Source organism: Somniosus microcephalus, chromosome 4 (assembly GCF_052327205.1).
Source record: "Somniosus microcephalus isolate GS21.2 chromosome 4, FLI_Smic_1.0, whole genome shotgun sequence".
Lineage (NCBI taxonomy): Eukaryota > Metazoa > Chordata > Chondrichthyes > Squaliformes > Somniosidae > Somniosus > Somniosus microcephalus.
This window is the reverse complement of record NC_140990.1, coordinates 66,700,170-66,716,965: the sequence shown is the minus strand read 5'-3', so window position 1 is coordinate 66,716,965 and position 16,796 is coordinate 66,700,170. Positions and strand designations below refer to the sequence as shown.

Genomic DNA, 16,796 nt, shown 5'->3' with positions numbered 1-16,796 from the left:
TCTTTGAAATAGTGCCGTGGGATCATTTATGTCCACCCGAGAGAGCAGACGAGGCCTCGGTTTAACGCCTCATCTGAAAGACGGCACCTCCGACAGTGCAGCACTCCCTCAGTACTGCACTGGAGTGTCAGCCTGGATTTTTGCCCTCAAGTCTCTGGAGTGGGACTTGAACCCACAACCTCTGACTCAGAGGCGAGGGTGCATTTATTCGCTGCCCTTCACGACCCCAGGATGCCCAAAGCGCTTCACGGCCAATTCATTGATTTTGAATTGCTGTCGCTGTTGTAATGTAGGGAAAGGCGCCAGCCAGTTTATACTCAGGGACCCTCCGTTATTCCTTCCCCTGGCTTCCCTCAGAATCCTCGGATGGAAACCATCATGTCCCTGGGATTTGTCCCCCCTCCGTTTGAGGAACGACTTCAGTCCTGTATCTTGTAGCTTTTAAAAGCTCTTTAGAATAATTTGTCCGTGACTACACTGTTGTGGAGTATTTTAAACCAACACTCGACACAAGGTTTTAGATCGATAGTCAAGTTGTCTTTATTGCACCGGTGGGGAAACAGTCTGCTCTGTCTTAGCCAGACCTTTCCAAATTGGTACAGCAAACACTACATTTTTATACATTACAATACACATGTCAAAATTCATTCCTGCCACCCGATTGGACCTTGGCCCACATGCACCTTCACAGATTGGTTGCCTATGCTGCGTTACATTAAAGCACCACCTTTATTATTGGCCGTTATCCCACAAGCTGTTGTTGCACCTCTGACCTTTGTTTATGCCAGATGGGTCTCATCAACATTGTACTTCTGACTCATTGTCCTCCTTTCCTGCCTCTCTAGGCCTCTTTCATTGTTTTACTTTGCTGCCAGAACAGAACTTACATCCTCTTCGGTCTCTTATGGTTTCCACATCCGACTATGTTATCAACTTTGAAAAAGCTTACTACTGCAAAAAGCCCATTAGATTATTGTCTTTATTACACCATTCAGTGAAACTGCCAGCGATGTCAGTTTAACTCTTTCCCCACTGCAATCCCCCCTTTTGGTACTTGACCCTTGCCCAAGTTAAACCACGTGTATAAGCATCGCTGTGCCTCCTGCCCCATGCGGTGATCAGGCGCTGGTTCGGGAGGCCCTGCATACCCATCATGTTTAGAGCAAACTTGTGTTTTCCGACTCGCTTTAGCTCTTTGTTTGGTCCGTTTCTTTTTACAAGTGGTGCATGCTGCTATTTCCCATCCTATAGCCATGACTAACTGTACTATCACTAATATATGAGAAATGATGCGGATCCATGGGTGTATGTTGACATTCATTCCCCAATCCCACAGCTTCTCATACCACGGGACATTCTGTAGCTCTACCTCTAAGTCCCTTTTGTCGAAATCTCGACTCTCAATGAGACTCTGAAACGATCAGCTCCGGTAGATGTCCTTTTAATTTTTTTCTTGTCACAAGGAGAGCGTCCCGCTCAGCCAAAGGCTAGCAGAGACTCTCTCCAGAATTACAGATTAACAACATATTTATACAGTAAAGTAAACAGGTTATGGTTTCATGATGTGTCTTTAAAGTCAGACAAAGGGACAAAGAGTTCTTCAATCCTTAACTAAGTTTCTACATATTTCTAAAGTCTGGCGTAGCGAAAGACTATTGATAATACAATGGGTAGCTATTTATTCTAGACTATTTAATTAAGACAAGCAGTATTGAATGGAATGTAGATACTTCATACAGTATGTTTCTTCTGTTATCTGGTGGCCAAGCCTCTGGCCAGGTGGCTTGCGTAAGGTTCCCTTTACTCATGTAAATGGTCTTTGTTTACAATGCAGATAAGCAACGGTTTACAGTGTTTAGTCAAGGTTAATATGTTTAAGGAAGGAATAGAGGACGTTTCTGCAGAGGCTTTTGGGAGGACCGGGACTCCATTTTGTTTGTCAAAAAGGGGCACATGTAACTATATTCAGCTTTAAAAGGTACATTTCCACATTCCCCCCCTTTTGTCCTTCACAAGGACAACTTAATCCATTCCAATCCTGCTTAGTCTTTCTATTTCCATTTCCGCGCAGAATCCTTCAGTAGTTGTTGCTACTATAACTAACCTTAGTAGTGGTTGCTGTTGGTAACAATGTTTTTCCCACTCTGACACAGCAGCACTTGATTGATACAAACAGAAGGTATAGGGAAAAGATTATCAGCAAGAATATGATCAGGCCCTGTACCAGGGATTTTCCCAGGGATCCTAGCCATCCGGATGCCCAACCCCACAAAGCGGTATCGCCTAGGCCAGTACTTTGTTTGTACTCTATTACCTTCTCTCTAATAAGTTCTGCCAGACTGCTGATCTTTTCTGAGTGATCCGGGATGTACGTACAGCATTCCTCACCAATCAAAGCGCATGTCCCTCCTTCCTTGGCTAGGAGATAATCTAGGGCCATACGATTTTGGAAAGCCACTGTCCGACTGGCTACCATTTTGTCATTTACCCTTTCGAAGGTTTGTGAGGTTGCATTGGCTACTGATTCTACTAATTTAGCCAGTTCCCGTATTTCCCACTCGTTTGACATTGTCCCATAGGGTGGTATCATTACCTTGAACATTCCATTCAACCATGTCAAATCCCATTTAGGTCGATGGCTTTCATAGGCGTCCCTCAGGGTCTTTGTTGTTCTAATAAAGGGTATCACATATCCTAAGTAACAGGATCCCGTCCATGATTGTGGTATCCAGGGGTAGGCCTTATGACCACAGATAAAATAGGTCATGTCATTGCGGACTTCAGGAAGTCTAAAGGCGGAAGTCACACCCCCATCCACATCAATGGGGCTGTGGTGGAAAGGGTGGACAGCTTTAAGTTCCTCGGAGTCCACATCACGGAAGACCTCTCCTGGTCCCTCAATACCTCCTCTCTGGTGAAGAAGGCCCAGCAGCGCCTATATTTCCTAAGGAGGCTAAAGGGATGTAACCTGTCACCCCTGATCCTCTCTAACTTTTACCGCTGCACAATAGAGAGCATCCTGACGAACTGTATCACAGTATGGTATGGCAGCTGTCGCTACTATGACCGGAAAGCCCTGCCCAACGCATTACCGGCACCCGGCTACCGACCTTAGAGCACATATACCAGAAACGCTGTTTACGGAGGTCACGGACCATCATCAAAGACCCTACCCACCCCAGCCACAGTCTGTTCGCCCTCCTGCCATCTGGAAGACGCTACAGATGCATTCGCACCCGTATGACCAGATTTAGGAACAGCTTCTTTCCCAGGGCTATCATCCTACTGAACTCCACAAATAAACTCTAAAGCCTGCACATCTGCCAATGCACTTTATTTTGGTTATGTTTATGTTAATGTATTACAAGCCAAATGTATGTTGAATGTTTAAATGTCTTAATCTAAATGTACACTCTCGGGAGCCGCAAGCCTACATTTCGTTGTACTGCACTTGTGCACTAACAATGACAATAAAAGTTGATTTATTATTATTATTATTATTATTATTATTATAAGAAGTGAATTGGAACTTCTTCTTTGTCATCATAGGGTTGGAACCGGTCCAGGTACCCCCCACTCATCTTATTACGGACATTTGTCATGTTAAACTGACCCACATCGCACCAGTTGTGGGGTCGAGTTATGGTAAAATTCTGGGTGCATTTGCTTTTACCCACGTTCTCTCCCCCTGCTATGTTCCTTACTAAACATATTTTACCCATTTGGGGCCCCTATACCTGAGGTATTAGTAAGAGCTAGGAATGGGGGCTGCTGAGTCCGATTATATTTGGGTTGGTACCACCCCTGGAAGGCAGTGAGATTATAGCCTGCTGATTCCCATTCCGGCCTCCAATCCTCTGTACTAGTAGTGCCCCTATAGGATGTGTGCCTTTTCTGGGAAGTATTACCGCGTGTATTGTTCTGACTGATTATCCACTCAGCCATGTCTGATTCATTAAAGGGAATGGGTCTTAGAGGGATGCCTCCTTTCGAGTGAATGGGCACATGTGCACATACCCAACAGTTAGATAAATCTCTTTCTTGTGCATACTCATGACTCAGTGCCATGAATACATTTACAGGAAACTTTCGATTAACCGGCCACTAAATAACCGGAACGCTCTATCCACCGGCAAAATTCAGGAGTCGGTTCAGATAACTTTTTTTACTTTTAGTTACTTTTTTTCTCCATTTGTGGCTGTGCAAGCGTGTAGCTGAAGCTGTTGCTAAGCTATAGAGACGCTTGCAACTTGTGCCGATTGTTTTGAAGCAAGCAACAGGGTTTGTTGCTTTATACGGAGCTCTGAGCTCCGTATCTTTTACTATAGCGGTCGGTTATCCGGCATTGTTGATGGACCGGCACCAGGTTGGTCCTGTCCGTGCCGGATACCAGAAAGTTTCCTGTATATGTAGTTCCCTTTGTTCACGTGTCTGTACCTCTGGTGCTGTCAGTAACACAAAGCATAATCCTGTTAAGCACAGTACTGTCAGTCCCCACAGTCTGTGGAAATCTCTTTCTCTCCCTCTGGTTCCTTCGCCTTTTCCTCCGGATCGGGTGCTTTTTTGCAATGGGACGCGTGGATCCATGTTGGTCTTTCTTTTATCTTGATTGCAGTATTAGTTGTCAGCAAAACCGGGTATGGTCCTTCAAATCTGGGTTGTAGACTGCTTTTTCGTTTAAAAATCTTGATGTAAACGAATTCTCCGGGCTCCAGGTTATAGTACTTCCCTTCTGCTGGTTCGACTTGAGCTTCTTTTACCTGTGAATGAAAGCTGGAAATACATTTGGTTAGTGCAATACAATAATTCAACATATTTTCTTCCATTTTATGGATGTCCATTTGTTTTGCAGTAAACGGTGCTGTAAAAGGCAGCCATTGGGGACGTCCCATAACTATCTCATGCGGTGACAGACAGGCCTGTTGTTCTGTTAGTTGCAGATCGCATTACCATCAAGGCTAAAGGCAGCAGTTCTACCCATTTTAGTCCAGTGTCATTGCCAGTTTCGCCAGTTTGTTTTTAAGCATTCCATTATATCTCTCAACAAGTCCAGCTGATGGTGGATGATAACTGCAATGGAAATGTTGGTTAATCTGTAAGGCTTTACACATTTCTTTTATAACAGTTCCAGTAAAATGAGACCCATTATCACTTGAAAGTTTAACAGGAATTCCGAAGCACGGCACGATTTCTTTCAACAAATATTTAGCAACAATAGTGGCATCGGCCTTTTTACAAGGAAAAGCTTCAAACCATCTAGAAAACACATCGACAACAACTAATACATACTTAAATCCCATACACATAGGTAATTCAATAATATCCATTTGTAAATGTACAAAAGGTCCCGTTGGATTTGGGTGGGAGGCAGGTTTTACCTTTTCCGTCTTACCCGGATTCATTGTCTGACAGGTAACACAATTTTCGCAAATTTGTTTTGCAATTGCCGAAATACCTGGTGCATACCAAGTTGCCAAAATATAATCCGCCATCCCCCCTTTGCCCGCATGTGTGACTGTATGAACACATCGGGCAATCCATGGAAGTAAGGACTTGGGTGCCACCATGCGGCCGTCATGGTAAACCCATATTCTTGAGTTTTACAACATTGATCCCTTGCCCAGGTTAATACCTCATCTGTACTGGCCTGTGACTGAAAGGCCAGCAGATCATTAATAGTGGGCGGTTGATCTGTGGAATTATTTTCCCTTACTGGGAACGCTGATACTTGTTCCCCTTTGTCTGACAGAGCTGCTGATTTAGCTGCATTGTCAGCTCTGGCATTTCCAAGTGCTACCTCATCCAAGTGGCCTGTATGTGCTTGGCATTTAATAATGGCAAGTTTTAAAGGACATTGAATGGCTCGCAGAAGATTTTCTACCTGTTCCGCATTCTTAATGGTGGTTCCTGAAGAGGTCAGGTACCCGCGAATTTTCCAAATTTGTCCATAGTCATGAGTTACACCAAAAGCATACCTGGAGTCAGTGTAGATATTAACTGTTTGTCCTTGAGCGAGAATGCATGCTCGAGTCAATGCAAATAATTCGGCTTGCTGGGCTGAAAAGGAATCTGGAAGAGAGGCTGTTTCAACAACGCTATACTGAGTCACAACTGCATATGCTGCTTTGGGCTGGCCCCTGTCATTTTGTAGGGCTGATCCGTCAACGTAGTACACCAGATCAGGGTTACATGTCGGTATATCTGTTAAATCGATACGTGGTTTAGTTACCAGTTCGGTTACCATCTCACATGAATGGGGTTCGCCGTCTTCCGTGGGGAGTAGAGTGGCTGGATTTAAGGTCGTACATCTTTTGATAAGGTTCGGATTTGATAACAGTTCAGCTTCGTATTTAGTAGTTCTTGCAGAAGTTAGGTGTTGGGTGGCGCATTTGGTAAGTAAAATCTCGACAGAGTGTGGGCTATATACAAAATAGTCTGATGATTTAGAGTTATTGTCTGAGCCTGTTGTACAGCTTAATAAGCTGCTGCCAAAGAAGGAAGACATCCTGGTAGTCCGCGTGCCACTGGATCTAGTTGGGTACTAAAATACGCTGTCGGTCGCTGTCTGTCTCCATGTAATTGAGTCAAGACAGATTGCGCAAAACCCGACTTGTGGTGAGCAAACAAATGAAATGGCTTAGCACAGTCCGGTAGTCCCAAAGCAGGTGCTGATATGAGGGACTGTAAGATTCTGAAAAGCGTTCCGGGATGCTTCATTCCAAACTAAATCTTCTGGTAGTGAGGGCATGGACATGTCTAACAATGGTCTAATTATTTCAGAATAATTCATAATCCATTGTCTGCAATGCCGAGGAAATGTTTCATTTCTCTCTTGGTTATTGGTAGTGGAGCAGAGCAGATTGCTTTTACTCTGTCTTGTGTCAATTGTCTTGTATCTCGTACCAATTCATGTCCTAGATACTGAACCCTTTCTGAGACCAATTGTAACTTCGCCTTTGACACTTTGTGTCCTTTCGAGGCTAAAGCTTTTAACAGCACAAGAGAATCTGTTTCACAGGCTGATTTGGAGGGTGAGGCGAGCAATAAATCATCAACATACTGTGTGAGTGTAGAACTTGCTGGTAAAATCACATCCTCTAGATCCTTCTTTAAACACTGTGAGAATATAGTAGGACTTTCGGTAAATCCCTGCGGGAGTCTTGTCCACGTATATTGGCGTCCTTTAGACGTGAAGGCAAAAAGGAATTGAGACACTGGGTGAATGGGTATTGAGAAAAATGCTGAACATAGATCGATCACCATATAATACGTTGAGTTTACTGGAATACTGGTAAGTATAGTCGCAGGATTGGGCACGACCGGATAAGTTGGGAACACAGCTTCATTCACAGCTCGTAGGTCTTGAACAAATCTCCATTTGTCACGATTGGGTTTCTGGACCGGAAAGATTGGTGTGTTACAAGGGCTTTTAGTTGGGACTATTATCCCTTGGGCTAGCAGCGAAGTAATTACTGGCTCGATACCCTGTTCTGCAGCTAGCGACAAGGGATATTGGGGTTTCTTAGGAAGTGGTACGGTTGAATTGATCGCTACCTTATATGGTTGCGCGGTAAACATAGAAACATAGAAACATAGAGATAGGAACAGGAGTAGGCCATTCGGCCCTTCGAGCCTGCTCCGCCATTCAATGAGATCATGGCTGATCTTCGTCTGAGATCTTAGCTGATCTTACCAGTTCAGTACCCCGTCCCCGCCTTTTCTCCGTAACCCTTAATCCCCTTAGCCTTCAGAAATATATCCAATTCTCTCTTGAAAATATTTATTGAATTAGCCTTCACAGCCCTCTGTGGCAGGGAATTCCACAGGCTCACCACTCTTTGAGTGAAGAAATTCTTCCTCATCTCTGTTTTAAATGATTTGCCCGCTATTTTTAGACTGTGGCCCCTGGTTCTGTGCTCCCCTGCCATTGGAAACATTCTCTCTGAATTCAGCCTGTCCAGGCCTGCCATAATTTTATATGTTTCGATGAGATCCCCTCTCAATCTTCTAAACTCCAGTGAGTACAAGCCCAAACTATTCAATCTCTCCTCGTAGGTCATTCCCGCCATTCCAGGTATCAGCCTGGTGAATCGCCGCTGCACTCTTTCCATGGCAAGAACATCCTTCCGCAGATGGGGCGACCAAAACTGTACACAATACTCCAGATGCGGTCTCACCAGCACCTTGTACAGCTGTAGTAAGGTATCCCTATTCCTATACTCGAACCCCCTTGATATGAAGGCCAACATACCATTTGCCTTCTTAATCGCCTGTTGCACCTGCATGCTCTCCTTCAGTGACTGGTGCACAAGAACACCCAGGTCCCTCTGCACTTCCCCATCTCCCAATCTATTGCCATTTAGATAATAATCTACCCTCCTGTTTTTACCCCCAAAGTGGATAACCTCGCATTTATCCACATTATAGTGCATCTGCCACGTATCCGCCCATTCCCCCAACCTGTCCAAATCGCACTGTAGCCTCCTGACATCCTCATCAGAGCCCACCCCTCCTCCTAGTTTAGTGTCGTCAGCGAATTTGGAAATATTGCATCCAATTCCCTGATCCAGATCATTTATATATATTGTGAACAGCTGGGGTCCCAGGACAGATCCTTGCGGCACCCCGCTGGTCACTGCCTGCCACTCCGAAAACGAGCCGTTTATTCCAACTCTCTGTTTTCTATCCGCCAGCCAGTTCTCTATCCACGTTAATACTTTGCCCCCAATCCCATGAGCCTTAATTTTGCATGATAATCTTTTGTGTGGAACCTTATCGAAGGCTTTCTGGAAGTCAAGGTACACCACATCCACTGGCTCTCCCCCATCTATTTTACCAGTTACTTCCTCAAAAAATTCCAGCAGATTAGTCAAACACGATTTACCCTTTGTAAATCCATGTTGACTCTGTCCGATCCTTTCCCCATTTGTCAAGTGCTCCGCTATTTTATCCTTAATAATGGACTCTAGCATTTTGCCCACAACCGATGTAAGGCTTACTGGTCTATAATTCCCTGCTTTCTCTCTACCCCCCTTTTTAAATATTGGGGTAACATTAGCTACCCTCCAATCCACGGGTACTGTTCCCGAGTCAATGGAGTTCCGGAAGATGATCCTTAGAGCATCTGCTATCTCCAGGGCCACCTCCTTAAGTACCCTAGGATGTAGTTTATCAGGCCCCGGGGATTTGTCGGCCTTCAGTCCCCTCAACTTACCCAACACCATATCCCTAGAGATACTAATTTCTGTCAGCTCCTCCCTCTCATTAGTCCCTATGTTTGCCGATATTCCTGGGAGGTTATTTGTGTCCTCCTTTGTGAATACAGAACCAAAGTATGAGTTTAATTGGTCTGCCATTTCCTTATTCTCCATTATATATTCTCCCGAATCGGACTGCAAGGGACCGACTTGGGATTTTACCAGTCTTTTCCTCCTGATATACCGATAAAAGCTTTTGCAGTCTGTCTTTATGTTTGCTGCAAGTTTACTTTCGTATTCTATTTTCCCTACTTCATTAGGGTGAGTAGACCATAGCTGCTCTGGGACTTTAGCAAGAAGTTCTTCTGTTTCGCGTTGCAATAGAAAACTGGTGACCGAAAGTATCTTTTCTGCTAAGACAGCATCGAAATATATTTCCCTACTATTTTGATAGAGAAGCCTCCCTCCCCGTCATATCTAGCCAGAGTTCCACCAGATGTCTGCCATTCCCTTTGCACTAAATATCCTTGCATTCTTTTAACCATTGCACCTAGATCCTGGGGTTTATATGTGTCTGTAACCACAAGGGTGCGGTGTGGAACACTACTTTTAACCTTAAACAAGGTCTGGCTATGGGAGGATAATTCTACTCCTGCCGCAATTCCTTCAGCTCCGATAAAAATTTGTTCAATCTTCAATCGATATTTCCGCTGCAAGAATGGTTGGTAAAAATTTTGGGTTATGGCATCTAATCCAGTTTCGTCATAGCATGCAGTGCAGTGTAACGTTTCGTGGCAGTTTCCTATATTTAAAGATTTGAGGTAGTCTAATTAATCTTGTCACACACCAATGTGAGCTGACCAGACAGGCTAGGGCTTTGCTTGGTGTGGGATCCGAATTTTCCCAGGCATATAATATAGGTGTTCTTGATTAGAGTAGTGGATAGGCTCCACACTTATCCGTGGGGATTCGTACTTCCATACCGGTTGGAGAACAGAGGATAGTGGCATTCATTTTACACAACAAGTCCCGTCCACACAAGTTCAGTGGGACTTCATTAGATAGTAGGAATAAATGACTGTCTTCATAATCATTGAATTGAATTGGACATTAATGGGATTGGAGAAAACCATTTGATGAGCTGTCCCAGATAGTCCAGTTACTGAGGTTTGATTGGTGGAAATAGGAATTCCCTGTGTATCCTGTTTCGTAAGGATCGAAAAGGTGGCGCCAGTATCCACTAGAAATGGAATATCCTTTCCCTGTATTCGTATTTTTACTTCAGGCTCGCTTGTGGCATTTAATGAAACGACGGGTAATTGTTTGCTTGCAGCACTTGGATATGGAGCAACTAGTCATTGATTATACCGACAATTGAATCCTTGGCCCAATTGATCTGAATTTTGATTTTGTGGTCCAAATGGATTTTGAACAGAAAATGTAGTTTGAGGTCTAGCATGTAGCTGGGCTGGGGTCACATACGGATTGGGATCTGGAGGAGGAGGTGGAGGAGGTGGAGGAGGTGGAGGAGGTGGAGGAGGTGGAGGAGGTGGAGGAGGTGGAGGAGGTGGAGGAGGTGGAGGAGGTGGAGGAGGTGGAGGTGGAGGAGGAGGAGGTGGAGGTGGAGGAGGTGGAGGTGGAGGTGGAGGTGGTGGAGGTGGAGGAGGTGGAGGTGGTGGAGGTGGTGGAGGTGGAGGTGGAGGTGGTGGAGGTGGAGGAGGTGGTGGAGGTGGAGGAGGTGGTGGAGGTGGAGGAGGTGGAGGAGGTGGAGGAGGTGGAGGTGGAGGAGGTGGAGGTGGAGGTGGAGGAGGTGGTGGAGGAGGTGGAGGTGGAGGTGGAGGTGGAGGAGGTGGAGGAGGTGGAGGTGGAGAGAGGTGGAGGTGGTGGAGGTGGAGGTGGTGGAGGAGGAGGTGGAGGAGGAGGAGGTGGAGGAGGAGGTGGAGGAGGACCAGCCGGTGAGTCCAGTTATAATTTGGTTGCTGCTGTTTTGATGCAATTTTTAGCCCAGTGCCCAGTCTGGCCAGAATTGTAACAGGCACCGGATTGTCCTCGTCCGACACTCCACCCCTCTACCCCGAAACTGTCCTCTCCCCCCACCCCGTCCTCGTCCGACACCTCCACCCCTCTACCACGAAACTGTCCTCTCCCCCCACCCCGTCCTCGTCCGACACCTCCACCCCTCTACCACGAAACTGTCCTCTCCCCCCCACCCCGTCCTCCTCTACCCCAAAACTGTCCTCTCCCCCCACCCCGTCCTCGTCCGACACCTCCACCCCTCTACCACGAAACTGTCCTCTTCCCCCGCCCCGTCCTCCACCTCCACCGCCTCTCCCCCGAAACTGCCCTCTACCCCGGAACTGTCCTCTCCCCCCACCTCGTCCTACACCTCCACCGCCTCTACCCCGAAACTGTCCTCTCCCCCAACCCCGTCCTACACCTCCACCGCCTCTACCCCGAAACTGCCCTCTCCCCCGAAACTGTCCTCTCCCGACACCTCCACCGCCTCTCCCCCGAAACTGCCCTCTCCCCCGAAACTGTCCTCTCCCTACACCTCCACCGCCTCTACCCCGAAACTGTCCTCTCCCCCCACCCCGTCCTACACCTCCACCGCCTCTACCCCGAAACTGTCCTCTCCCCCCACCCCGTCCTACACCTCCACCGCCTCTACCCCGAAACTGTCCTCTCCCCCCACCCCGTCCTCGTCCGACACCTCCACCGCCTCTACCCCGAAACTGTCCTCTCCCCCCACCCCGTCCTCGTCCAACACCTCCACCGCCTCTACCCCGAAACTGTCCTCTCCCCCCACCCTGTCCTCGTCCGACACCTCCACCGCCTCCACCCCGAAACTGTCCTCTCCCCCCACCCCGTCCTCGTCCTACACCTCCACCGCCTCCACCCCGAAACTGTCCTCTCCCCCACCCCGTCCTACACCTCCACCGCCTCTACCCCGAAACTGTCCTCTCCCCCCACCCCGTCCTCGTCCGACACCTCCACCGCCTCTACCCCGAAACTGTCCTCTCCCCCCACCCCGTCCTCGTCCAACACCTCCACCGCCTCTACCCCGAAACTGTCCTCTCCCCCCACCCCGTCCTCGTCCTACACCTCCACCGCCTCCACCCCGAAACTGTCCTCTCGCCCCACCCCGTCCTACACCTCCACCGCCTCTACCCCGAAACTGTCCTCTCCCACCACCCCGTCCATCGTCCTACACCTCCACCGCCTCTACCCCGAAACTGTCCTCTCCCCCCACCCCGTCCTCGTCCTACACCTCCACCGCCTCTACCCCGAATCTGTCCTCTCTCCCTACACCTCCACCGCCTCTACCCCGAAACTGTCCTCTCCCCCCACCCTGTCCTCGTCCTACACCTCCACCGCCTCTACCCCGAAACTGTCCTCTCCCCCCACCCTGTCCTCGTCCTACACCTCCACCGCCTCTACCCCGAAACTGTCCTCTCCCCCCACCCTGTCCTCGTCCTACACCTCCACCGTCTCTACCCCGAAACTGCCCTCTCCCCCTACACCTCCACCGCCTCTACCCTGAAACTGTCCTCTCCCCCCACCCCGTCCTCGTCCTACACCTCCACCGCCTCTACCCCGAATCTGTCCTCTCCCCCTGCACCTCCACCGCCTCTACCCTGAAACTGTCCTCTCCCCCCACCCTGTCCTCGTCCTACACCTCCACCGTCTCTACCCCGAAACTGCCCTCTCCCCCTACACCTCCACCGCCTCTACCCCGAAACTGTCCTCTCCCCCCACCCCGTCCTCGTCCGACACCTCCACCGCCTCTACCCCGAAACTGTCCTCTCCCACCACCCCGTCCTACACCTCCACCGCCTCTACCCCGAAACTGTCCTCTCCCACCACCCCGTCCTACACCTCCACCGCCTCTACCCCGAAACTGTCCTCTCCCACCACCCCGTCCTACACCTCCACCGCCTCCACCCCGAAACTGTCCTCTCCCCCCACCCCGTCCTCGTACGACACCTCCACCGCCTCTACCCCGAAACTGTCCTCTCCCCTCACCCCGTCCTCGTCCGACACCTCCACCGCCTCTACCCCGAAACTGTCCTCTCCCCCCACCCCGTCCTCGTACGACACCTCCACCGCCTCTACCCCGAAACTGTCCTCTCCCCCCACCCCGTCCTCGTCCGACACCTCCACCGCCTCTACCCCGAAACTGTCCTCTCCCCTCACCCCGTCCTCGTCCGACACCTCCACCGCCTCGACCCCGAAACTGTCCTCTCCCCCCACCCCGTCCTCGTCCGACACCTCCACCGCCTCTACCCCGAATCTGTCCTCTCCCCCCACCCCGTCCTCGTCCGACACCTCCACCGCCTCTACCCCGAAACTGTCCTCTCCCCCCACCCCGTCCTCGTCCGACACCTCCACCGCCTCCACCCCGAAACTGTCCTCTCCCCCCACCCCGTCCTCGTACGACACCTCCACCGCCTCTACCCCGAAACTGTCCTCTCCCCCCACCCCGTCCTCGTACGACACCTCCACCGCCTCTACCCCGAAACTGTCCTCTCCCCTCACCCCGTCCTCGTCCGACACCTCCACCGCCTCTACCCCGAAACTGTCCTCTCCCCCCACCCCGTCCTCGTCCGACACCTCCACCGCCTCTACCCCGAATCTGTCCTCTCCCCCTACACCTCCACCGCCTCTACCCCGAAACTGTCCTCTCCCCCCACCCCGTCCTCGTCCTACACCTCCACCGCCTCTCCCCCGAAAATGTCCTCTCCCCCCACCCCGTCCTCGTCCTACACCTCCACCGCCTCTACCCCGAAACTCTCCTCTACCCCGAAACTCTCCTCTTCCCCCACCCCGTCCTCTTCCCCCACCCCGTCCTCGTCCTACACCTCCACCGCCTCTACCCCGAAACTGTCCTCTCCCCCCACCCCGTCCTGCACCTCCACCGCCTCTACCCCCGAAACTGTCCTCTTTCCCCCACCCCGTCCGACACCTCCACCGCCTCTACCCCGAAACTGTCCTCTCCCCCCACCCCGTCCTCGTCCGACACCTCCACCGCCTCTACCCCGAAACTGTCCTCTCCCCTCACCCCGTCCTCGTCCGACACCTCCACCGCCTCTACCCCGAAACTGTCCTCTCCCCCCACCCCGTCCTCGTCCTACACCTCCACCGCCTCTACCCCGAAACTGTCCTCTCCCCCCACCCCGTCCTCGTCCGACACCTCCACCGCCTCTACCCCGAAACTGTCCTCTCCCCCCACCCCGTCCTCGTCCTACACCTCCACCGCCTCTCCCCCACCCCGTCCTCGTCCTACACCTCCACCGCCTCTCCCCCGAAAATGTCCTCTCCCCCCCACCCCGTCCTCGTCCTACACCTCCACCGCCTCTACCCCGAAACTGTCCTCTCCCCCACCCCGTCCTCGTCCTACACCTCCACCGCCTCTCCCCCGAAACTGTCCTCTCCCCCCACCCCGTCCTCGTCCTACACCTCCACCGCCTCTACCCCGAAACTGTCCTCTCCCCCCACCCCATCCTCGTCCTACACCTCCACCGCCTCTACCCCGAAACTGTCCTCTCCCCCCACCCCGTCCTCGTCCGACACCTCCACCGCCTCTACCCCGAATCTGTCCCCTCCCCTCACCCCGTCCTCGTCCTACACCTCCACCGCCTCTCCCCCGAAACTGTCCTCTCCCCCCACCCCGTCCTCGTCCTACACCTCCACCGCCTCTCCCCCGAAAATGTCCTCTCCCCCCACCCCGTCCTCGTCCTACACCTCCACCGCCTCTACCCCGAAACTGTCCTCTCCCCCCACCCCGTCCTCGTCCGACACCTCCACCGCCTCTACCCCGAAACTGTCCTCTCCCCCCACCCCGTCCTCGTCCTACACCTCCACCGCCTCTCCCCCGAAACTGTCCTCTCCCCCACCCCGTCCTCGTCCTACACCTCCACCGCCTCTCCCCCGAAAATGTCCTCTCCCCCCACCCCGTCCTCGTCCTACACCTCCACCGCCTCTACCCCGAAACTGTCCTCTCCCCCACCCCGTCCTCGTCCTACACCTCCACCGCCTCTCCCCCGAAACTGTCCTCTCCCCCCACCCCGTCCTCGTCCTACACCTCCACCGCCTCTACCCCGAAACTGTCCTCTCCCCCCACCCCATCCTCGTCCTACACCTCCACCGCCTCTACCCCGAAACTGTCCTCTCCCCCCACCCCGTCCTCGTCCGACACCTCCACCGCCTCTACCCCGAATCTGTCCTCTCCCCCTACACCTCCACCGCCTCTACCCCGAATCTGTCCCCTCCCCTCACCCCGTCCTCGTCCTACACCTCCACCGCCTCTCCCCCGAAACTGTCCTCTCCCCCCACCCCGTCCTCGTCCTACACCTCCACCGCCTCTCCCCCGAAAATGTCCTCTCCCCCCACCCCGTCCTCGTCCTACACCTCCACCGCCTCTACCCCGAAACTCTCCTCTACCCCGAAACTCTCCTCTTCCCCCACCCCGTCCTCTTCCCCCACCCCGTCCTCGTCCTACACCTCCACCGCCTCTACCCCGAAACTGTCCTCTTCCCCCACCCCGTCCTACACCTCCACCGCCTCTACCCCGAAACTGTCCTCTCCCCCCACCCCGTCCTCTACCCCCACCACGTTGTGGGTAATCGGTGGGTGTTGTTGGGGCTGGTGCCGTTGGAGCTGCTCGCTCCGTGAACACGGTAACCTTGCTTTTAGTTTCTCTATTTCGATCTTGTATGTCTTTTAACATAGAAACAACCTTGGATAGCGTTTCCTGTCGCCATCCGAAACAAACTCATTGAAAGGGATCCCTGAGTTCAGGTCCTAGTCCGTTTACAACGGCGCGGAGCATGGGGGAATCTCATTCCTCTGTTTTCATGCCTGAACATTGGCTCATAATTTCTCGCACCCTGTCGACGTCATCCTCAACATCCTCATCCTTTCCATAATTTTAGACCAATTTGTTTTCTTTGGGAACACCTTGTGTAAGGCTTCCCAGCACCTTCCCCAGAATTTGTCATTGGGCGGTCTGGTGCCGGGAGCAGCACCGACAGTTTCACGATGTGTTTTAAAATCTTTGAATTTTGTCTCGAGTTTGGCAAATTTGGTCTTTTAACCATACTTTTAGCAGAATTTGGCCATCTAATATGCTGGGCTCATGGCACATGACGATTACTTTTAATTGGTCTATGGCCTTTTCACGACTGGTTTTGGGGCCTGCTAATCCTTCCACAATTGTTCTTAACTCACTTGGTGACCATGGTCGATAACGTTTGGAGTTGGATTGGGAAAAAGTCTCACTGGCATTATAAGAGCGGGTGGAGGATCAGATCCTGTATTATTTACACTGCGTTCCCTTTGTTCTGTCCGACTCCGTGTATACCCTGCCGGACCTTCGTGGAATTGATTTGTATTATCATTGTCAGGAGTGACAGGTGCTCCTGCTACTGCGCCATTTTGTGGGGCAGCCGGGGGTGCAAGAGCCTGAAGTACAGGCTCTGCTTGAACTAACTACAGGTGGAACGGCCTGATCACCTTCATTTTGGTCTGGAGCATGCTGAACATATGGTGGTGGCCTGCCGTAGGGAGTCCAATTCTCATCCCAATCCTCATCCTCATCTT

General features: G+C 51.1%; 1 protein-coding gene across 1 annotated transcript in view; it reads left to right on the top strand.

The window, feature by feature from the left end:
- The first annotated feature begins 5,897 nt into the window (after nucleotides 1-5,897).
- LOC147119110 (uncharacterized) overlaps nucleotides 5,898-16,796 on the top strand; it is a 46,006-nt gene continuing 35,107 nt past the window's right edge. The window contains exon 1 of the mRNA XM_085984033.1: nucleotides 5,898-5,915. Within this exon, the coding sequence (XP_085840159.1) occupies nucleotides 5,898-5,915 (18 nt within the window). The remainder of the gene's footprint in view (nucleotides 5,916-16,796) is intronic.